The sequence below is a fragment of the Tauraco erythrolophus genome, chromosome Z (genome assembly GCF_009769465.1).
Source record: "Tauraco erythrolophus isolate bTauEry1 chromosome Z, bTauEry1.pri, whole genome shotgun sequence".
In the NCBI taxonomy this organism is placed as follows: Eukaryota; Metazoa; Chordata; class Aves; order Musophagiformes; family Musophagidae; genus Tauraco; species Tauraco erythrolophus.
Genome location: NC_141496.1, coordinates 19082807 through 19107941, shown reverse-complemented (window position 1 = coordinate 19107941; position 25135 = coordinate 19082807). Strand labels below are relative to the sequence as shown.

Below are 25135 nucleotides of genomic sequence, written 5' to 3'. Positions count from 1 at the left end.
AAACTCATGAAATGTTTGAAATTGTGCAAGTTTGTCATTTTTAGATGCGTTCTATGGCTATATAAAAAAGAAGATACAGTATTGCTGAATTTTATTAATTTCTCTTTGAATTCTATTTCTGCTACCAGGTAGGAAATTGCATCAATATTTAAAAAATAACAGCAAGGCACATAAATTGGATTTCTAAGTATGTATGTCTAACCTTGAAGTGAAGGACTTCAGTATTAGACTGAAATCAAATGAAGATTTCTGGTGGTCTGAAACCTTTATTATTATTATTTTTTTTAAATTGTTTTTAGTCTGAATCAGAATGAAGCTGTTAAGCTGGAAGATTCCCAGATCCAGCTTGTAATTTGGGCAGTGTGAAACTGAGTTTGCAGACATCAGCCTCTACCTCATCCCAGGCTGACCAGTTTCAGACTGGTAGAGAAAGCCTTTCTGCTGCTTCAGAAGGTTACCTAGCCAAGTCAGTGAAAGTTCATTAAGCTCGATATGTTTTAAATTAAAAAAGAATAGCAAATATTGATTAAATTTTCACCCGAGAAAGTGTCACAGGCATTTAATAATATTTCTGCCCTTCAACCTCAGCACTTGAAGTGTAGGAGATGCTGTTTAAGTAGTCTGGTGTAGTGCGTGCTTTACGACAGAAAGGGGTGAGCCACAAAAGGGACTCTCTTTCAGCCTCGTAAAATTTCTCGTTTGTTTTTATTTATTGTAAGCTAAAGCCTTTCTGAGGGGAAACAAAGGAGAATAAAGAATATAAATCAACAATTTCAGGAGAATAGTTTATCTTTTAAAAACAAAGCAAAACACCAAGCCCAATCTTTGCAAAATTAAGTACATTCAGATGGGGAAAGTTTTATCCACACAGAAGGACAACACAACTGCAGATGTAACATGTTTGCTAGCGCAAAACTGGCCAATGTAAAGAAGTGATACTTCACTAGTCATTTAATGCATTTGTATTCATGTGGTCACACAGATAAGTTTGGAAATTTTAAAATAAAAAAATTGCTGGTGAGTCAAAATTGCGAAAGCACCACGCAATAGATTTGCAACACTTAAACAGAATTTGTTCCATGGAGGATGTTGAATGCAGTATTTCTTGTTAGAATAGAAAGAATTTCCTATTTAATTTGTATGCCTTTTTCCCAGAAGCAGCCTGTTTTCCTCTGAGTGTGTGTATGTGTAAGAGAGAGACAGACGGGCAGAATGAAAATGGATAGCTGGCAGAAGGGATATCCTCACTTTCAGGTTGTGAAAAGGGTGATGATTTTTCAGAAAGTTTTCAAGCACAGACACCTGTGGAATCACGAAGAAAATTTGGGTCCCCTGAAGAAAACCCTCCTTTCTTCGTCCTCTTGTCCTTTGCAACACATCCCAGTAATTATCTGCAAGTCGCAGAGGTTTTCGGGCATGTCTAGCTTTGCTCTCTCTTACTAAAATAATAATATGGTTGCACAGCAAGAGAAAGATGGTATGTCCTATGAGAATCAAATTCTGACATGGATAATACCACATTTAGTGCTTGTTACATGTATTAAAGTTTTAAATTACTGTTATTTCTACTAAGATTGTTTTGTTCTATATAGGACATTTATTTCTGTTAGGTGAACTGATGATCCATGAAAGCAAAAGAAATAAAACTGTATTTGAAGGTGAGATAAAAAAAACTCAGCGCTCATGTCACTGAGCATCTGCTAGTCAATCAAAATATTTAACTACAGAGGAGGCAAGTTTTCCATGGAAAGCCTGTGAAAATTTTTTACAGTTCTTGATTCTCTGAATGTGTAGAGTGAGATCATGGCTCAGATGTATCAGGTTTGGTTTGAAAGACATTTTACAAGCAATTCGAACATCTTTTTCAAAGGCTTTCTACTTTATAATGTGGCCGATGAGTATTTGTGACTGAATTTAATGAAGTTTTACTATATGTTTTGCTCTTCTTTATTAAATAATTAGACTTTTATGATCTTTTTGGAAGCTCAGAAAAACTTAATCTTAAGCAAAGCCCTTACTGCTCTGTAGCCTCAAGTCACAACACTCGGTGCCTTAGAGATGCTGTTCACTCTGCTGTGTGTTTTTTGAGACCACTGACAACTTTTGTTGGGTCAATCTGGGTGTACTGTAATGATAGTAATATATCAAACGACATTGATTCAAGGATACTGCTGTGTCAATGGGCAGCATCCAGGAAATCATAAAGAAAGCAGATCTGAATGACAGCAAATTATACAGCAAATTAAGTAACTTAGAGTTGAAATTTCCTTCTTTAAGACTCAGTTTTCTCTGGGTTGGATATATGAAGTGGAAGATAAAATGCCTGTTAGAATTCATAGTGCTTTACATTATTAAGCTTAGTACAAACATTGATTAATTAATACTAAGCAGTTCTTTATCATTGCTGAAGGTAGGCACCCATTTTGAACAGACTGTTCATCCTATCCAGGATAGCCTGTGGCAATAAATAATACACTAAAGTTCAGGACCATGTTCTGTGTTATTACCATAAATTTTGAAAGTATAATAGATAAATTATGAGTGAAAGGATCACTGAAAAAGGGCTATGAATCCAACTTGTTTTATTTGAGAATACCAAAGTATTAATGTGATGTCTCCTTAAAATAATTCTTTATAAAAAATATGCCTTAAACCTGTTTTTTTTTAATACTTTTTTAATACTTGAAGACTTTTTTCACCTAGAGCAAGTCACCTCTGAGTCATTTAGAAGCACTTAAAAAGTTTCAGGAATAGTTCAGTGCGGTGCGGTGCTGACCTCTGTACCTTCAGTTAATGGCAGCTCGTAGTAGCTGTACTGAGCTAGCTTCAGAGGAGCAGTAAAATCTGTAGCTGTTTGCTGTGGGGCTAAGGTCAGTTCTTGCTTCTCATTATGAGCTCTGAGAGGTCACATTACCCCCAGGATCTTACTTTTGTCCCCTCATTCTGGAAAATTTTGTGTCATAGGCTTATCTCTTCCTTGCTTTTTGTCAACATTCTATATTACCTTATTAAATCTGGAACTCCGAGACTGTAAGTTTTAAATTTATAGCCATCCTCACTGTAGGGGAAGAGGTAGCAAAATAATGCTAAAAATATTTTGAACAAACTGCTACCTCTGTGTCTCAATAGCAGCTCCTTGCACTGTCTTTAGAAGCTTTTCAGCTCGCTCTTGGTTGCATGAATAGTAGGATGTTCTGAGCTGGTAGGCAAGGAACGCATTGTATTACTTTCTCTGCACAGGTCACAGAAGGGCAATACAGGGAGTTGCATCTAGTTTTTCTCACATGAAAGAAAAATATCGTATAACATGGCCAAAAAATGGCATTTGGAAATGTTTTCCTAAAAGAAAATATCTGATTCATTTCTAAACGAAAAATAAATCAGAATAGAGTGAGAGTTTTTCCTACTAACTAGGCAGCTTATGCTATATTGTGGGCTAAAATCAAAACACAAAACTGATACAATCTCGCAGTCCTCAGAATTCAATCTTATTTTATTACTGAAGCCCTAACGCTACCGCTTTTGCTGACAGTTAACGTCAGGAACTCCAGTGTGTTTTGCATAATCACAGTACGTAACAGTCCTTTAAACTGTGGATTACTGTAAGATAAAAACCCCCTGGTTCTGTATTATATTTTGTGTTGGCTGGGTGGCGGGTTGTTGTGCGGCTTTTGTTGCATAACTGCCCTGTCCTGGTGAAACATAAAGGTCAATCTGAAATCAAGCACTGCTTTGCTTAGGAGTGAGCCACAGATACAAGTATGCCTCATGTGATTATTTCCTAGCTGTTTTCCACTCAATTTCAGGATTCCTTGGAGACATTTATTCTCCCAGAACAGTTTTGTGAAATACTTTGTTCAATAGCATTGTGAAAGTGTTTATGGTAATTATACCTGTAGATCCTAGTAGCAGTGATATATGCATTTAGGGGTTCCTTTTGTATGGTAATTCTAGATTATTGAAAAGGAATCTAGCACAGCAAGAATTTAAAAAGGTTAGAGAAATTAGGAAGTTTTTGCCAGATACAGTACAGATATGGTGAATACCATCACATGCTAAGCAAAAATACATATAGACTAGATAAAACTGAATATTTATAGCACTTAGTATTCACATTTATTTTAAGATTGAAAATGTGTAAGACATAAATCACATTGTGGTCCACAGGGAATTAATTGTAAAGTCTATTTCATGCAATTGCTGAGTACCAGTTAAAGCTACTTTGCCATGTACTCTCTCAAATGATAGTCAAGCCTAATCTCTGTGGGTTTATCCTGGAATAAAGAACGTTAAACCTGAGAATTCTCATGCCACTCTCAGTCCTATGCTACTCATCCTTTAATGTGTTTTACATTTACATTTAATTATTTGTATTCTCAGATCAGCAATGTGTAAACTAAGAAGTATTTTCACGGATAACTGTGAAACAGGGAATCTATATACCTGGATCATCTGGCGAATACAAGAAGCAATCTGTGAAATCTAATGTAATCCATACGCTCTGCGCAAGCCTAGCAAAAACTAAAGTCGTGGTTCTGAAATGTTTTGTGGCCAGTTAAACTATTATTGTTCATTGCCATGAACCTTTAAGAAGATGAGAGTGTTTGTTACATGCCAGGAGGCTAGTGCTGGTTGGTGGAAGTGGCTTGGAAGTCAGTGCTAGAGTGGTGTGCTGGTGGCATGTCCATCACATGGAGGGCTGGAGTAGGAAGATTGTTGTGGAGCCATTGCTGCCTCTAGTCTTCTAGAAAATCTAATGACTCCATGGGAGCTGTTGTTGACTGGTTTCTGTGCCTCTGCAAATCAAATTTAATTGAACATATCATGTTCTCAAGCAGAACAAGAGGTCATGGGTTGGTTTCAGGCTTTCTCAAGTTCAGTTTCAGTTCTTTTATTGAACAATAATAACTTTCTTTGACAATTTAACTTTTAGGAGTTATCATAATTTTCTTAAAATCTGTTGGGTATATACTACCATCCCCTGGAAATCTTCCATCAGGATAGATGTACATTCTGTGTAACAGATGGGTTTACTCCCCATTGCTATAATAGATACAAAGATTATGAGTCTGGCTCTCTACCATCTGTATCAAGCACTGTTAGCAGCATTCTAACAGTGTTAGAGGGGAGCCTTCAGACACTTGTGGAGCAAACTCGTGAAATGCAGTACCCATTTTATACTATGCAAGTTGCAGCTACTATTGTCCAGACCTCTTAACTAGCTCTGAAAGAAGATAGACTATGAGGTTGTAAAAACACATGAAAGTTCAATTCAGGTTGTAAAAGTGGATGAAGGTTTTGATGTTATCTAATTTTTGTTTCTATTTTTTGCTTCAGTGCTTTTTTTCTCTTTCTGTAATTTTATTCCAGCACTGTAATGGTATGAGTACATTTGCAAAGAGGTACTTACATTTAATATGTTATCTGTTAGATATTTGGGTTTCCATTTGGATAGAAGCCTTAAAAAGATACTGCATTGCCAAAGCACTTCTGATTGGCACCAGACATCAGCTTTAGTAACATAAACCCACTAATAGGTTTTGACAGGAGTCTGGAGAACTCTACTCAGTACCACACGTGCACACCTTTCACATATGTCATAGAGTGATAAGCCATAGTACTGTCTTTATCTTAGACGCGTATTCTTGAGAAGTAAGGCACATAACAAAATGTATTAATTACTTTGTCTTCTCTATTGACTGTGACTATATTGAATGAGTTAAAATGAGAGTTTTCTTAGCATTAATAAAATGTTTAAACATCTTGAAGTGAAGTTGGTGGCATGATAGAGATCATTTTTCTAAGTATGTTTTATGTCAACTGTTCTGTTTTTTCCTTTTTTTTTTTTTTTTTTAGGTTTTACTGGGACTTAATCATGCTTATAATGATGGTTGGAAACCTTGTCATTATACCTGTTGGAATCACATTCTTCACAGAACAAACAACAACACCATGGATTATTTTCAATGTGGCATCAGACACTGTTTTTCTATTGGACTTGATCATGAATTTTAGAACTGGAACTGTAAATGAAGACAGCTCTGAAATAATACTGGACCCTAAAATCATTAAGATGAATTACTTAAAAAGCTGGTTTGTGGTTGACTTCATCTCATCAATACCAGTGGATTATATCTTTCTCATTGTAGAAAAGGGAATGGATTCAGAGGTTTACAAGACAGCAAGAGCACTTCGTATTGTGAGATTTACAAAAATCCTCAGCTTGTTACGTTTGTTACGCCTTTCAAGACTGATTAGATACATACACCAGTGGGAAGAGGTAAGATTTATACTGTTATCATTTACTAAGATCTTATTCCTACAAGAAACTAGCCAGGTCTCTCCAAAGAACTACACAAGAACCAGAATGGAATAAATAGTTTTTACTCACCAATTAGTGTAACTACATACAGGTGCTAGTAGAAAAGCCTTTTTGGCAAGAGGGAGTGTCTTCTCTCTGCTAACAGCAGAGACCAAAAATATGTTTGGGACCATCAGCACGATAAGCATGAATGGACTCCTATTGAGAATATGAGAAATTTTAGCAACCACTTAAATGTGCATTTAAGTTTGTTGACTAACACTTAAACTTATGAAGTTAATACTCTTGTAATCACAGAGAACTTAAAGTACATGTTTGTGTTTTTCTATTTCAGGAGAAATTGAAACCATTTATAATTGAGTAGATTTCCTAGAATACTCATTGTTTGAAGGCTGTAGGTAGGCTGAATATATCAAATACTGACCCTTCTTTGTTAAAAACAAGTAGTTCAAATTTTGAGTCATTACTTTCTAAACTGTCAGCTCCACTATTTCCAGACGTGACCTTATGCTGCCTGCCAAGCTGGCATGGTGACATTTCCAGGAAATTATGGCATTCCCTAATTTGGCATGCTCATAGCTAGGAAGTGTTTAATGCTTTGGCATATAACACCATGATTCAGTCATTTAATTTTTTGTCTGTCCTCATTTCTGTAGTTCTAAATATCATAATATATTTTAAAAGGAAGTGCTAAAAACATGGCAAAAATAACAGCTGTTTTCTAAACCTTTCTTGCAGCAAGTGTAACGAGAATTATTTTGGAAAGCATTTTCATGGAAGCACTATTAAAATAGATTTGCATAAATTTATTAACCTACTTTGATAAAGATTTATTTAATTAAATGCATATTGAAGGATGATTTGGTACCATTTCTGGTACTTTTTCTGCTGGTTATCTCCAGTATTATATTCACTTTCTGATTTAACAGAAACCTTAATGCGAAGCTATCTCACAAATAACGTTAGATTATATTTAAAAATGTCGTGATGCTGGATGATACTAAGTATGAGAAGTCTAATAAATATATAGTTGTTTCTCAAAAACCTCCTGAAATAGGTCATTATTGTTTTATTACTGTATTTTGTAAATTCTACTTATTTTGCCTCCCTATAATGCAGTGTAACTGTGTTTTTGACAAAGAAATGGAGCACTGCAGTTTTGTACTCAACTTAACTCAGGCAAATGATGAAGCATATTTTGCAGTTCTACCATAAAGCTGTGCTTTTGTCTCCTCTGTGCTTTACACAAAGACAACCTTCTGAAATGCATTCAATGACGTTATTTCTGGCAGCTTGAGTTAATAGCTTGCCACTATAAAGCCCTACTAAGCAGAGAAATGAATACCTTTTTTTTTCTTTTCCCCTTCTGTCTGTTGTCAAAATTAAATCAGGTATTCTAAATCAAACACAGTTGAATTGACCACTAAGTAGGACTATGAGTGACCAGAGGATGTGATCCAAACCAGCAATAGCTGGTGTTTGGTCCATTTAGTCTTTAGCTAATGGCTGCTTGGTTGCAACTTCACCTTTGATTCAGCTAGTAAAACTTGTGAAATATTTCTTGTATGATACTTTATTTGACAAGTTTTGAAAAGCAAGTGGACCCCATCTTTTTGTGTTTGGTAACACATTATAGTGCTCCCTGGATGTTTTCAGGAAGGTGAAAGAGAGTCTGAAGTTTTTTTGGTTGTTGGTTTGTTGGGTTGGGTTTTTTTTGAGCCTGATATAAAGCAGCAAGAAGCTCATTGGCTGCTTTCAAAAAAGATTTCTGATGACTATGAGAACATGTGGGAACAGTGGTAAATATGTAGACAATCAGAATCTGATAAAACTCAAAATGAAAAAATGCAAGAAAAAAATATTATGGGTTTTTTTTTGTTCAGCATTTTACAGGTATTGGAAATAAAGGTGGTCATGGATTTTCGTGCCAGAATTTGGCTTTTGTTAACGCAGTAGTTGACTATAACTTTGGATGTAGTGTGTGCAACTTCTGCACGGTGATCCGTTACCACTTCGGAGAAATTGTGTTGTTTAATTAATGTTGTTTAAAAACAGAAAATCTGGGTAGGGATGACCTTTGCTGTATTAGGAAGCAATAGCTGGATGATCCCATAGGGGTAGTCAATAAGACTTTTGCTGCTAATATTAATCTTTTCTGTATTGCGTGTGTTTGCACATGCACAACAGGGAGCAACTCTTAACTAATTTTTGTGACACAACCGGAGCCTGTTTGTGGGTGGTTAAAAGGATTTAATAGTTTTTGCATATGGGCTGACACATGGATTTTAAATGTAGTGCATATAAATGTGAAATACTGTGTATTTGAATCCAGAATAATAAGCATTATGTCAAAAATATTGAGAGGACAGCTGGCAAACTCATTCTTCACAACCTGCCAGGAGGATACTTCATGGAAAACCTGATCGATGAACAAACCAGGTGGTATAATAAAGCTGTTATCCCAATGAGGTATTTAGAAGCCCTCTAACAGAAAAAGCAGGTTGAAATTGTTTGACCTTTTCCTTTTTTGGTATCACATACCTGGATTTCAGCTGGTCAGTATCCTGAACTTACCTAAGATGAGTAAGCAAAAATTTAGAAGATTTTTATATGATACCAGTGAAACACGGTTACTTTTCTTTATTTATTTCCACATCATTTTAATCAGTTTAATCAAGATCAAGCTGCTAACAGCCACATAGAGTAATATTGAGGTAAATAATGTATGCATTGCAGAAGCTTCCTCCTTGACTGTTATGAGGGAACAGAGCTATAGCCTGTGGTGCAATATATATGAAATATGATTGATATATTCATATCAGTCTGATGTTAATAGCTTATCCAAATGAATGACTCAGTGGAAATGGGAAGAAACACTCTAACAAAGAGACAGGAGATATATTGGCATGAATTAATTTTCTGAATTTGCAAATTCACAGTGTTCTAAAACTGCTTTTTAGCTACAATATCTAATATTCTAGTCCTTTACAACTCAGATGCTGACAAATAGGTCACATACTTACTTTAAAAAACCTGTATATTATAACATGCAAAAAAATTGCTATTGAAATTAGTGATTGCAGAAATTATTCTTTTGCAGTAATTTCTGACAGTGGGTTTGGATTTTTTTTTTTTTTTAAGCACAGGTTCCTAAACATAGCAAACAGTACATACTGGACCTAGTTCTTTCTTTAACTTGTTTTATGAGACTACCTAATCTGCTGACCCTGAACATTTTACATAGGTTTGCATGCAACTAGTTAAGTTATTCTTAGTTAAATATGCTCATAGATAAACTGAACAATTAAAATGAAAAGGTATGAACAATTAGGAATAAATACATTGTTACATGTCAAATGATATGCCACTTTGCTTTAGATTCATCTATTATATAAATATACTGATTCTTTCAAATAGCAATATTTTCCAAAAGCTGCTTAAAGCCCAATCTTTAATAGCTTTGATTACAGCTATTCTAGTCACAGGAGAAGACCTAGTAGGTATATGAGTAAACAGAAGTGATACTTCTAGAAGTATACCCTAAGTGCTTATTGTTCTGACGTGTCTGATTAAGTAGAATTAGAATCAATTTTAAAGGGACTGAATGCTTATTGCAAGATGTGCAATAAAGGTTATGTTTTGCAAAAAATCATCTAGTGAAATATGTGATAATTGTAAATTGCAGCCATGTCTTATTTTTGACTTGTACTGAAAGCTGGTTTTCAATTTGCCAAACCTTTTCAAGGTTCAGGAACCTACATTGTAGCTCTTGCTAATGCTCAAGTGTTTAACGAAATGTATTTCTGAGCGTATCAACTAGACATGTCTTATTCTACTTTTTACAGTTTTATTTCTAATAATCACAATAATACTGATCCAGAAAAGCTCATAAATACAAGCTTGCTTGAATCCTAAGTCTTATTAAAGTGCTTAAAAATTAAGTAAGTGTGTAAGAGCTTTGCCAAATCAGGTCCTGCATTAATGATTTCATCTGCATTAACGATTTCATCTGTGCATCTGTGCTGTCAACCGTAACCATCGCAGGTCACCACTAGGTGTCCTCTAGTTGTTGTTCTGCTTGTTGCCAACAGTACAAAAATACGTATTGTATGTACGTGCTGTGGAGTCATTATGGTTGGATAAATAAAAAGATTGTAAAAGAATACTTGTGTTGTCCTGAAAACAGAAGATGAGTCTTACTTCAGTAGCCTGCTGTTTCTGTGGTAGGTATACAGGTTACTTTTGTCCCCAGTAGAACATCAAACCACTTTTTCTTTTCCCCTGCAGCAAGGTGAGAAGTCAAGGTTTTATGTCTCTTCTTTTGATCACTGCTTGGAGAATTGTGTGGGAGGGCAGAGATGATGAGTTAGGTGGGTACTTGGTAGTGCTGAATGAAAACACATATCTTTACTGATTGGATTATTAATTTTATTTTATTTTAACAGGACTGTGCAGCAAGATGTGAGGTTTTCCTATCAGTGATGGTGTTACACAGTTTAACTTACTTTTTTAATTAATGGTGCGATGGAAATGGGAGGTGAAATAATATTTTTTTATTTCTTTTAATTCAATTTTAATTCCTACACTCCAAGGAGGTAGTTTAGAATACATTTTCTAGGCCTTATAAAGTTGTGTTGATTAGTGAAGTACTGCAAATAAGTATATTGGTACAGGTTGAGTGGCATGTTTAAAGCAAATTAGCTTAGAGTGGGACACACTTTTTTATTGCTTATTACAGATTCATCATTCAAATATTAATTGTCCAGCTCATAGGCAGTGAGGGGAGGAAATTTGTTAAATAACTCTGAGCTGAAGAAGGCATAGGAGAGCCCACCTTCTCTTACCGGCACAAAGTCTGTGAATTCTGCAACAAAGCCTCTATATCGGTGTCTTCAACCTTCCTACCATTAAGAAGACTAAAGTAGGAGCAAATCCCTATTTCCTGCCAATTTCTACAGGAAGAAAACAGAAAAGCAAGTTTTGTGTTCTTTTGGAAAGTTGTGCTTGGAAAATGCCTCTTACGTATAAATTAGTGAATTTGTGTGCACCCACTAAAAATCTATGGCTGGGGGCAGTTGTGTGCCTCGACGCAAAATATCAGACTTCTGAGCTGTTTGGCACATTTGATTTTTTATTTTTTCCCTAAGAAGAGTTCACTAGCAGGACTAAGTAAATATGCAAACCAGTTATTCAGGTGGTTGTTTATTGTGCAGATACTTTCTTGTGCATGTACTTCTTACACAGCTGACTTCCATTTTGTGCTGGGCTGTATCTCAGACACCTGTGAGGCTTGCCTGGGGCTTCCTCCTCATTCTGCAGTCTTCCCTACCAGATGAAGCTGTTGTCACGTGTGCTTGACATGTGCTGACCATTTCCACCTCTTCTGTAATCTAAAGGGAAAAAAAACCCCATGATGTTTGCTTGCAGTTTGAATTACAACATCCAAGTGCTTCTTGCTCAACGTAGCTATAGTAGAAGATGAGCTCTCTAGCTTCATCAGAGCAGAGGGTTGATCAGCCCAGTTCCCCAGAGGGAACACATTCCGCTTGCACCCAGGAGTTGTGCTGGCTCTCAGTTCTCTACTGGATAGGAATCACAGTGATGGTATTCCTGCCTAATTCGATTGGTATGTTGGTTAATGGATAGTCTGTCTCTCTGACAGCAGTTGAGAGCCGGGTATTTTATCTGCAGACTCTGATCCTATACAGCCAGAATCCTCACTACTAGGCCTTTTTCTTCTCCACTTAGAATTAGCATGAAGGCAATTTCTTTGATACTCTTGAGGCTGTTGATATTATGTCTTGATAGTGTAGTTCTAGTTTACTGAATGAAATTTTCTTATATGGGTAGAACTGAAATGATAGAAAAGATACATAAATAATAACTAAATTCCAAAATAAAGTATTACATAATATGGAAGAACATTTGAATAGAAAATTTTTCATAAGAGCAAAAGTCAGTCTCATAATATATAGATATGCAAGCCTAAATGCTGTTGAAGAATAATGTTTTTTCTCTGTCACGTAACTTACAAGCCTATTGTCTGTGTTTTGATAAACACATTACCTAACACAATCTCTACTAAACTGGTAGTGTTCCAAATGGAAAATTATAATGGATCCCATTTCATGTAAACCTTTTTGTTTACATGGAACTATCTGTGTTTTAACATTAGATGGGCAAATTATGCTCAGTTGTGCCAGTACTTTTTCATTTATTTCAATGAAGATTATTTATTTGAGAAAAGTATATGTCATTGGAGCTAAAGCATACATCCATGAAGTATCACTATGTAGATGATGGAGCATATTCTCAAGTTTTTATTTTTCACTCTTTTAAATTCTGTACAGCAGTGGGAAAATAACACGTAACTGATGGAGACAATTAGAAGGCATGATGATCCACGGTGTCCTAATAATAGAATACTAACAGCCAAAAAAGAATAGCACGTTTGTAGAGCAGGTAATTACTGAAATGCAAGCAAGACAGAGTATTCTGTTTTTTAATTTCCTACTTTATCGTCTGCGCATAATCACTTTCACAGAAAGACTAATCCATCCCCCTACAGGGTAAATAGGAAGTGTTAGGCATGTAAAGTTTCTCACTTAATCTTTTTACCCCCTTTTTAAGACTGCACAAACTGAGCTGCCTTTCTTGTGTGCCTATGCCAAGAGAGTAATTGTGTGGCAATGATGTTTTCCCTGGGAGATAAACCACATGGAACATAGCCTGAGATAAATGTCCCTGAACTCAGATGTTGGAAGATAATGTTTTCTTCTTTATATGAGTTTTGTCTGCTTCTATGGTAATGGGCCTGTTGCTGGGAATCTTGGCTGTAGACCCAAGAAGATGGTTTTACCCCTGCAGTAACATTTCTAGGCAATGCCAATCAATCAGTTTTGAGCGTGATCAGAACTGTGTCAGCCTGTCTTTGACACTGAAGTGTAACACGTTTTTTTTAGAATAATTTTTTAAAGGCTATTTTTTTTAATTCATTATTTTTTAAGCCATTCTGGAGATAGTTCCTTGTTTTGCACTTGCTAGAGCTTGCACACATTACTCCTGGTTGCAGATTGGGAAAACGGCCACCTCTTCTTCCATCCCAAGTTTTCAACACAAGCAGAAAGCCTGCTTGGCTTCCACAGGGTAATGGCCTGATGGATACACCCCAGTTCAGTCAAGGGCGGAGGTCGAGGACGTTCAGTCCTCTTGCAAGACAGGGCTGCTGGCCACTCACCATGTTGCCCCACTCCCTCCCTGGAGATGAAAAGCCATCAGAGAATGTGGTGATGGCCAAAGAGCTGTTTGGACAGCCTGAGATCTGGATCGTGGTTCACCGTTTGGACACTGTGATACCGCAGAGTCCCCACACATGTTACAAGGTGCCTTTGGTTCCCATATAGTGATGAGACAGAAAGGGAACTTGTGAATTGGATTTTTCATTTTTTTCCAATGTATTTTAACAAGAATGACAATTTTAAGGTTTGTTGTTTGCAGGCTAAGCACAATCCATTCAGATATCTCTACATTTTCAGCTTTGTATTAATAGTGACCAGTTGAGAATGACTGTTACACTTCTAAATTACTCAGCAAGAGTAATTTAATTAAAAGATATTCTCAGCTTGCCACTGATGCCGTGTAAGAGCCTTCCCTTCTGTGTGTGTTTGCATAATATCAATAAATCTTTGCATGTAAAGAAGCCAGTTGAATAAATATCTTAGATTTGCACACAGATTTCAATTTGTCTTGGAATTCTGTTTATGTAGTTGCTAGGGCAAGTCATCTTTAGAGATTGTTAGGGATATGTTTTGGCCATTTTATGCTGTCTTAAATAGACTTAAAATAAATTTTAGAAGTCAAATTTGAAGCTGGTTTGCTAGTCTACATGGTAAAATATACCCAGTTATCAGTTGAAATGGGAGACTTATAAGCCACTGTAATAATATTTAATACATTATTTATTTATTTTTAAAGAAAGCAGCAAGGTGTCCTTCCAGGGCATCATTACTAATTGACAATAGAGAAACAAGTTATAAAGGAAAAATAAATCAGAAAATTGTACAGGTAGAAGCTGGGTATAAGCAATTTTAAACTTTTCCTGACATTTGGCTATAAGGGGTGTTTCATTTTTAAATCAAGTAATTATGAGTTGAAAGGTGGAAAGATAATTCATTAGATTTCAAGTTGATACAATTCTATGTTCTACTTTTAGGAGAAAGCTGACAGTTGCTGCTAACAGCTTTTTAGATACAAGACCCCCAAAACTCACCGCTGTGTTCTCTCTTTTTCTTACGTGGAGGACAATGTGCTGGTGGATTTTGTGGGAGAGCATTGCCTCAGTTTTCTCAGAAGGGCCTGAGAGGTTGAAAAGGAAGATACCTGGAGAACTTGCGCTGAGCCGTGCTAGGTAGACCATCCGTGAGCTGTTGCCTTTGTTTATTCTCCCAGTTTGTCATGTTCCTTAGCTCATCTGGGCTTTTCATCGAATAAGACCAGGACTGAAACGGTACAGAATTCACCACATGCCAATGGGTTGAGGATCATGTTCTGATTTTGATCAAATTTGACTGTCTTCTAATACAATACAGTACAATACAATACCTGAGACACCACTTGTTAAGTAGGTTTCTGTTATTATGGCTCCCATTGAGGACAATGGAATACTGGTTTAATAGTCAGTTAGGAACAAGGTTCTGCTTTATAACAATAAATGGTCTGAATTAACCATATAAGGAGTAAAATGCAACTGTATAAACCTGTTTAGAGAGGGCTGGCAGTGTAGAAATGGCTTTTCCAGCTGCAAGTTATATTTAATAAGTTACTTCTAACATGATTCTCATGGAATTTATTCTGAATAACCATGACATTACTCCACATGTGTAATGTATGATTTAAATGTAGCTATGACCTGAAAGGAAGAGGAAAGTAACCTAATTCAGAGATTGTCGGAGCTGTGCTCCTTGCTTCCGAGCAGAAAGGAAGGCTCTGATGGAACTGTTAGGCTCTCCTCAGCATACTGCATTGGAAACACTCTCTTTCTCACCGTTTTCATCTTCCTTAACCCAGACGTGCTTTGCCACAACCTTTCCGTGTGTCTAGGCTCATCGTGTTTTCCTCTGTTACTTCTTACCATTTTAGAGCAGCTCTTTTTTTCCCAGCCTTTCTGCTTTCAGAACCAATACCAACAAGCTTAACTATACATCTGCTTACCTTGGTACGGTGCCTTGTAGCTGCACTGCTTTTCTTTCCAGTAAATATTGCAACTTGTTATTGATCTGGCAGGAACTGTTGCCATGCAGTATACTCGGTGGCATTTCAGTCTTGGTTTTGTGTGACAAAAAAGTATAGAACATTGGAGATCCTGCTTTGCACCAAGTGGGTGCTCCTAGGTGAGGAGCTGTGACGGTAAAGCCCTGTATAGCATTTGTATATTTTCCCTGTGTATGCAGGGAGAAACCATCTGTAAAAAACTGAAAGTGGCTGAATGGCTAAATATGATATAACTGCTGTAATCTTTGCCAGAGCCATGGGCCTTATGCAATTGGAGTGCCTGTAGAAGACAGGAAAGATGTGTCCGTGAAAAAAACAAAACAAAAACCAAGTGGTAAAATAATGGTAATTAAAATAAATGTACATGTACATATTTATGAGAGTATGTCTCCAAATGTAAAAGCTCTTATCAGCATCTCTGTACCTCTGAATAGAAACTAAAGAAAATGGCCCTATCTACAATTTTTATCCCTCCACATTAATTCTCCATGCATCATATGGTCAGTTTACGTTTCAGTGACTGGCGATAGTCAAGGGCTCATGACAAACAATCCTTACACTAAAAAGTGTAAATTTCACTGCTGAGTTGATGCTTCTGTTCAGACTTTTTAAGACAGTGGTGCACAAGATCTATGGCCAAAACCTGGACCTGGAGACAGAATAGCGCTGTGCATAATTTAAAATGAATCTGTTTTTATGAGTACTTTCCTGTGGGATTTCCAAAGCACATTATTGAAAAAAGCCTAGTAGTTCTCTTCAGGATGATCAATTCTTCCCTCAACAAAAGACATGAATTGTATGTTCCTCTGTCTCAAAAATGACTGGGCATCCCACACGAGAATCACTTTCTAGCTGGGGAAATTTAATGTCAAATATGTTTTAACAAGGAAATGGAAAAAAAGGTGCAACTAAAATGTAATTTCAACAGGCAAAGGGTAACTTCTAGAACTGCTGCATTGTTTTCATTGCCAAGAAGTTTTAAGATACTGAACCTAAACAAGCAACTTAACGTTTTTCTTGTAGAGACTTTCCAATGAACTAAGCGAAACACTGGGTTTCCTTCAGCATCAATCATATAGACACTTTTTTCCTATAACTTCTTTATTTTGACTGTGGCGAAACCAACTTATGCCATAAATGTCATTTTCTCTCTCTTCTCTTTATTGTGCAAAAATTTCAGTAACTTAGCCCTAGGTAGATTTTTATTTATATTTCTGTTAATGTTTGCATATCATATATATGGGTGTTTATTGATCTTTTAAAAATAGCTTTAAAATATCAATCTGTTTATTGAGACTCTTAATTGGCATGGTAACTGCCAGGCACTGGAAATGAAGGTGTCAAAATAATTTGCATGAATAGAATTAATCAACACTGTAACTTTTTTTAACAAGTATATCCATGAAGAGATAGCTTATATTTAAAATAATTATGAAACAAATTCTGGTAGAATTTTTAATGCTTTCTTCCTTTTCATTTAACCTTCCTTTTGTTACTCCCATGGAAGCTAGTGAAAATAAAATTAATTGACACCAAGATTTTTGCATATGCTGTTTTTCTGTTCATGACACACTTGATTGACTCAGTAGTTCTTGTCAACCCTTGTGTAATAGTTAAGTAAGTTTATATTTGAGGTAGAAGCTTTTTTTTTTTTAACCTCAGCAGAATGTTTAGAACTGGTAGCATTTGACAGCAGCTATACTGGATGCTTTCCTGTGACACAGCAATTCTCGCGCTGTCTGCTTCAGCCAATTACTACTTCAGGATGTGCAAGTAATTTTGACAACTTGAAATTTGCCTTTGGGAAACACTCTCTCCCCTTTTTTAGATGTGTATATATCCTTTATGTAAATGAACATTGTCTGAATACCAGCTGAAGACATGACCTCTTCAGCTACATCGTAACTGTAAAAGTACATGTGCCTGTGTTGAACAACCTAGTTAGAGCTAAGAATTTAAAATGATTATGACAGTACAGTAGCAAAAATTTTGGGCATTATTTGTTACAGACATATGTGAACATATTTTTATTTGACCTCAGCTATTTTAAGATGCTTCATCTAGTGAATCAGTTTCTTCCTCATATTTTTGAATAGGCAATGAAAGAAAAATAGTCAGTTAAATGTTTGGTTTATGATTTGAACACTGAAATGCAAAAAGAAGCATCTAAAATTAAAATTTTTAGTTCTTTGTTAGTACAGAATTTTGTTCCTCCGCTTATTTAAACAGTTTTGAGACTTGTAGTCCCACATGAATCATGACCGTGGTCCAATGGATTTTCTTCCACTTTCTCTAAAAGTTTTTTTCTGATATGAAGAATATCATGATGCTCTTTAGAAGTAGTGATTATCTCATTCAGAATTAGAAAATTTAGCCCAGTAGTGCATTGTCATCTGAGCAGTGCAAAATAATTCTCCACTATAAAAAGCTATAATTTTTTGCTAAGTCATGAAAGAGGTATAGCTTAAGATATGTAAAGCTTGAATTTCAGGATTATTATACATGTTTGAGGAGTCTCAGTTTCCTTTAGTTCTCCTTTTTTGATATTTTCACGGTAAGCTTTCTGGCGCAGCAGTACACCTCTAGCTTTAAGTTCCAGAGCTAAATATACTCAAAAATTGTAATATTATATTAATCATTATGCATGCTAAACCTAGGGAAGAGGAGATGAAGGAAAAAAAAGAAAATCTGACAAGGGGCAAGCAAACACATGCCCATAAATTACTTTTTTTCTCTATAGCTGATGCTTCTTGTTACCTGCTGCTGCCTAGAAAACCAGTATCAACAAAGTCATCTGTGATATTTTCCTTGACTACCATGTTTTAGTTTAAGCTATTTGAAAATTATACAACTCATATGGCTGGTGGTAACACAGACCTGTTTAAATTGCATGCTCTATGCTGAAGTCCAGTTTGTAGCTGGAAGCTGAGAACTCCATTTGTTTTTCCCCTGACTGTGGTCTTGTCAGTGCAAATACTTAGCAGAGTCTGTCTGATGAAAAAGAAACAAGTCTGGTGGCACCTCACAAGAAAATGTCTCTTTGGATTCGTAAAAGAGAAAGTATATGCAGTGTAACTTCTTAATCTGCTAAATACTACTTTTATTAATTTTATGTGTAAATATTTTTTTAATATATATTTTCAGATTTGTTATTATGGAAAGAATTAACAATCTTCATGGAAATTGCAACTATGTGTGGTCAGTTTAGGCAGTTTACGACACAGAGGGAACTTGCACTGGAAATCACAATGTCTGATATTTTCTCTCAAGACTTTTTAAAGACTTACTAGCCTTTAACTAGCCTTAGTGTAGTTTTTTCTGAGTTTTCCTTAATAGTCACCATCTTTTAATCTGTGTTTATGTTTTGGGACTCCAGTTTTGACTGGCATCTCCAGGACTGCACTAATATTATTATCATGTAATAATTGAATTAATTAGTAAATGACAAAGGAATATTCTTGCTGGTCATCAAATCAGTTCAGTTGCCATGTTCGAGTTCTTGGATGTCCATCAGCCTTTCTCTGTCTGGGCTGCTTAGGGCATTTGAGGACAGGTAGAAGCAGGTTTCTAGCTACCTAGAGGATTGGGCACACACAGACCCTGTCAGGGCCAGGCAGCAGCTGAGCTTGGCTGTTACCGCTATATGTGGGACTGAAGTGTCCATGTGCAGTATTTGCACCATTTCCTCTCTCTGTTTGCACATGTAACACTTTCCACATGCAGTATTCCAGTTGGTTAGTAGAGTAGGCAGATACTGTTTCGGAGCCTAACATTTTTCTTTTCACTGGATGATTTATGTTAGAAAATCTGATTCAGGAATTCAGGGATATAAATCTGTTAAATATTTTTCAGCATTTTCACATTTCTGATGTTTTACATGGATGAAGTTTATCAAACTGTAGTTGATTTTAAAATTGAGCTACAAATGTACTTGAATGACCTCCAGCTGTTTTTTCACACAAATATGCCCCAGACGTTTATCCTTCAATGTCTTTTCAGTCCCCCACTTCTTTCGTTACGTCACAAAGTGTCTTGGGACGACAGAGAGCCTGTGCTCTGTGCTTGCAGGCAGGGGCTGCAGAGGGTCAGAGCCTGTTACCACATTCATAGCTTCGAGTCCCTCAAGTCTGTTTCCGTAGCTGAAGATGCAGAACATGAGAGGTTTTAGTGACAATTTTTACTTAGACTAGTGCAACTAAGCATACCAAGAAGACATATGCTTCAGTTTCTTTTTTTACAGTTGGAAACAAAAGAGTGAAAACCAGTTTTCTAAATGTGTCATATTTGCTGAGTTAAACAGATTATTTTTGCAAGCCATCCCAGATGAAAGCTACAGAACGTAGAGTTGTTTTCCAGTCATCAAGTTTATTCTGTCTTAAAAATTTTCCCGTATAGTGACAGTGCTTTATTTTATAAAGGGAAACAAACCCAAGAATGTCCACCGTATCATCCACTAATGTCTTGAAGAATGAAAATGGGAGACTGGGAATCCCTTTCCTCCTCAGTCTGAAGGGCTTTGGGCAAGGTTGGCATGGGGCAAGGTTCGCACTGGCATACTGCCGTACCTGACCCCTGGAAGGTGTCCCTGCCCATGGCAGGGGGGTTTGAACTAGATAATCTCTACGGTTCCTTCCAACCCAAAGCTTTCTATGATTGTATGATTGTATGATTCCTTGTGCCAGACCGAGGGCCTAATGGAGCACGTGGCTTTGCCCTCATGGTAGTAGCACTCATACCAATGGAGAGGCAGTGTGGGTATGTGTGGGTTTTGTGGAATGACTGTTTCATGACACATACAGAAAGGGCAATGCCTCAGTCCTGACATTTCCCATCGACTAGCTGTCAAGAGATCCATACTCCCTATTACGACTGTTAGCATCACCATCTGAAGTGTTCATCTCTGTCCAGAAATTAGGCAGGGAGCCCAGACACCCATTAAGCACTGGAGAGCAAACACTTCAAAATATGCTATCTAGTGGCCTTCTTAGCCTTGGATATTAGAGCTACCGTCAAGCTCGTGGCCAGTGATAGCATTGAGAATTTACTGCCATGGTTTAAACCCAGCTGGCAACTAAGCCCCATGCAGCTGCTGGGTCCCTTCCCCCCTGGTGTGATGGGTGAGAGTATCAGAAGGGTAAAAGTGAGAAAACTCATGGGTTGAGAGAAAGAGAGTTTAATAGGTAAAGCAAAAGACCCTCACACAAGCAACACAGAACAAGGAATTCCTTCACTATTTCCCATGGGCAGGCAGGTGTTCAGCCATCTCCAGGAAAGCAGAGCTGCATCACACAGAACAGTTACTTGGGAAGACAAATGCCATCACTCTGAACATCTCTCCCTTCCTTCTTGTTCCCCCAGCTTTATATGCTGAGTGTGATGTCATATGCTATGGAATATCCCTTACGTCAGTTGGAGTCAGCTGTCCCAGCAGTATCCCCTCCCAAATTCTTGTGCACCCCCAGCCTACTCTCTGGTGAGGTGGGCTGAGGAGCAGAGAAGGCCCTGACTGTGCAAGCACTGCTCAGCAGTAACTAAAACATTCCTGTGTTATCAACACTGTTTTCAGCACAAATCCAAAACACTGCCCCGTACTAGCTGCTATGAAGAAAATGGACTTTATTTCAGCCACTGTGCACTTATGTGTGGAAGAAATAAAGTATATGATGTGGAGAGAATGAAAAGGTGAAGCTTGTTTAGTTTTGCCATGTAATATTTTGAGTTCAGTGATCCAGTCTGTTAATCTCAACTGAATTCAGTGAGACTGCACTGTGGACCAGTGGAAATTAGAGAATTTTCCATGTTACCCTCAAGATTTCCCTTGCTGACCCATTTCATTCATTTGCAAGAGGAAAAATAGATGTATCTGCTGAAAAACTCTTTAAAATGCGGAACAGAAGAACAAATCTAACCTTTTGAGCTTTTCTTTTTAAGTTGCTCTTGTGGTTAAGTGTAGAGCATGTGACTGGCATAGCCTGTTCCAGTTCTCACACTGTGCCAGAGCTTTGCAAGGATACTGCTAGCATTCAGTTACCTTAGATGATGACCTCAGAATATTTCTAAAGTAGCAGGCAAAGAATGATTAAGTAGGATTCTACCTCTTCACAGTGTTTTCCATGGCAGATCAAGTATTTGCACTTGAAAAACAGTTATATATTCTATGTTATGTGCTTTGAAAGAATTATCATAGATTTCTTGGCTATGGGGAGAGTTCATCAGCTCACTAGTGTTAGTTAGTGAACACTACTATGTAGGCAGAACAAAATCCATTATAATGACTTAAATGGACAGAGACATATCAAAATACTCAGATGATTTGGCCCATTACTAGAATTTCAATCTTCTAGTTACTGTGTCTAGTTTAGGAAAAATATTATTTCTACCAATGAATAAAGCACATTTTAATAAGCCTTCTGTGCTTAAGTGCTCCATGTGAAGTTTTATGATAATGTATAAAAAAGCATGTCTCTGTAGGAGCTTGGTGACTTAATGTACCTCCTGGTTGAAAATGTGATGAGAGAAACTGTCGGTAGTTGAAAAATGATAAAAGGTGGTCTAACATTGACACAGACCTGCTGCCCTGATAACTAGTCAGTATAAGAAGAAACAGCCTGTCAAAATGGCTCATTAAAATGGAGTTTTATATTCAAAAGGCTAAGGTAAATACCTGCATATCTTCAGAACAATGCCTGACATGACATATCTTCTATTCTATGCTGTTCTTCAAAATGTATTTCTACCCTTAATACCAGTGTTGTAATTCATGATGCTGTCTTTGCTGGCACGTAAAGATATCATACTCTGCCTTTTAGTCATGCCAAGTGCAGAGCGTCAGCAAAGGCTGCTATTCTATCTGTTGTAAGTTAATGCTTCTTTCACGGTTTACAATTTCTTCTACTGAAATGCAGTTTCATATGCAGTTTCTGTTGCATTGTGATTATGCACCTTTTCTGTGACATGGTTTACCTGTACCATGCACTATCAACAACTTTTAAGGCGCTTATTTTTTTTCACCAAAAAATGACATCTATTCAAGGTTCCTGATTTGCCACATCTTTCCTTGATTCCTTGAAGGAATGAGCCATAAGTTATCTATCTCAAAGTGGACTTCCACATCTGAGATTTCTAAAATCAGTACTGACAGCTGAAGATTCCCTTCGCAGATTCTCCCTTCGCAGATGCTTGTTTGCTATGTTGTCCTTGGCATATGAAAATGCATCGTAAGGTACAAGGTTATATTGTCCTGTCTCAGCCAATTCCTAGACAGTCAGCATTTTTTTAATTGGGAAGCAGTTGGGGTTTGGCATTCTCAGGATAATGCAGATAGGCTTATAACCTTGACGTAGTTTTTAGCAATCCAGAATGATATTTAATTTATACCAATGTTTACATTTAATTGTTGTCAGTGATTTCCCTGGTGCTACAGCACCATTTTTCAACAAAGTGTTACAGATTCACTTTGTCCTATGCTTTTTAGTTATGCCATCAGTAAGAGGTTGTGAGACTCAGCAGTGGCCAAAAAGGATCACTATGATGTTCTTTTTCTTTGTAGACTAGCTATGATGGATCCTTGATCCATCGGAATTCACATGTCTATATCCTTTTATCCTGTTTATTCCTGTAAGATCAATGAGGTTACAGCAATCTCTATACCTAACAGGGAGCATTTCTTTAAGAACTTGAATAGGCTGTTAGAGATGAGCCCTTTTCAATGCTCTGCTTGTGCCCATGCCAAGCCTGGTGTTAAGTGTACCCCACATCTACTATAGATTTGAGATTGCTGCAGTTCTCAGGCAAGTCGGTTTATACACCTGTTGCGTATGAGTGCAGCTGGTAGGGAACTGCTGTATGCCTCGCAGATCACCTATTCCTTTCTACTAATGTTTCCGTGAGCACTTTTTAATGCTAGACAATTAAATGTTGTTTCTGAATTCTTATTTCTCAGGCTACTTTGGTATCTTTATTTTTTTTGGTATCTTTGTTTTTTTCCTGCCACAAGTAGTATGTAACATGAATTGTCTTATTTTGGTATGGTTTCTTATCATTTGTTAAAGACCTTTTAAAGAAGTGCAGATTTTGCTGGCGTTGTGAAGCGTTCAGCTCTGCTAGGGAGTGCCGTTGTTTCCTATAGTCTTCATTTTGGAGCATTTGATAGACTTTTAGGTTTTGGGGCTAAAACATGGAATACTTTGAAGACAGTTTTGAAGGCTTAAATTTGAATATAGAAAATTCTGGAGAGAAAATAGGCTTTTAATAACCTGTATTTCTGAGGAGACATATCACCTGCCTTGTACTATTTCAAAAAGAGCTTTTTCAGAGTTTTCCAACACATGAAAAGTTGTGTTCAGACTGAGTTCTTTTTTTCTTCATAATGTCTCCAATTCAGTGATTCACTATATTCAAGATTCAATTATGAGAGAATTCCATGAATAACTGGGTAGGGAGGGAGAGGACACTGGCAAGCTCCCAGGGGTCTGTGTGCTGTAACACTTACCAACAAAATGGGGGAACTCAAGGATTTCCTTGAAGATGCTTCACAACACAGATTTTACTTTTCAACTCCATAAGTGATATAAAAATAACGAAAAATGCAACCGCACTGGGCAGCTATAAGACCAGCAAGTTTCAGTTTCTTGGAAAAACATATTTAAAATTAATAATATTTTCAATCCATTATGAATGGCATATTCCATGTATATAACTTGTTTAGGCCTGGATGTTGTTTTGTCCACCTTTTTATTTTCTTTGGAAGAAGGCAGTAGGGAGGTTACTGTAATGAACGAAAGGAAAACTTCACTGTTAAACTACTAAATACTCTTTGCCCATTATTAGGGATTTTCTTTTCTTGATCTGTGATTTTTATGTACCACAGACGATTCCAGTAACAGCAGTGGCAATGTCTGACTTTGCGTTGTAACACACCCAAATGGCATGCCAATCTTGGCTTCATTTTGGCAGTGATAAGTTAATGCTCTAGGATAATTAGAGCTGGCATTTTCTGCAAACATGAGCTTTCAACAGAGGATGCCAATTTATGGTTGCCAAAAATAATAATAATAATTTTTGAAAAAGAAAATTTGATGCTCCCAATGACAGCTCTTTAGTGAGGAAAAACCTCAGATCTGAATATTTTTCATCAAAGCAGAGGGTGGAGGGGAGAAAGAGAGAGAGATGTCAAAAACAATAATGTTCAGTAAATGAGATAAGTCATCTGGAGTGCAGGAGAATGAGATAAAGCCCCTGTCTAGCTATAGTCCTAGGGAGTGGTCCAAATTATCAGATGACTATCTACTCCCTTTTTGATCTGTTGAAGCAGTTCGATTTTGTTAATTAGGCAACTACTTAGGAAATAATTCATCTATTCCTTATCTCGGATAAGTGGTCTGGCCTCCAGGCTGCACGTTGAGAATCATAGAATCATAGAATGGCATAGGCTGGAAGGGACCTCAGAGATCATCTAATCCAAGCTCTCTGTCATGGGCAGGGACGCCTCTCAACTAGACCAGGCTACTAAAGGCACCGTCCAACCTGACCTTGAACACCTCC

The 25135-nt window shown here is 37.0% G+C and overlaps 1 protein-coding gene across 1 annotated transcript in view; it reads left to right on the top strand.

The window, feature by feature from the left end:
* The window catches only part of HCN1 (hyperpolarization activated cyclic nucleotide gated potassium channel 1), a 221135-nt gene that overhangs the window by 19926 nt on the left and 176074 nt on the right, over positions 1 to 25135 (top strand). Inside the window, exon 2 of the mRNA XM_086629034.1 lies at positions 5857 to 6280. Within this exon, the coding sequence (XP_086485160.1) occupies positions 5857 to 6280 (424 nt within the window). The remainder of the gene's footprint in view (positions 1 to 5856; positions 6281 to 25135) is intronic.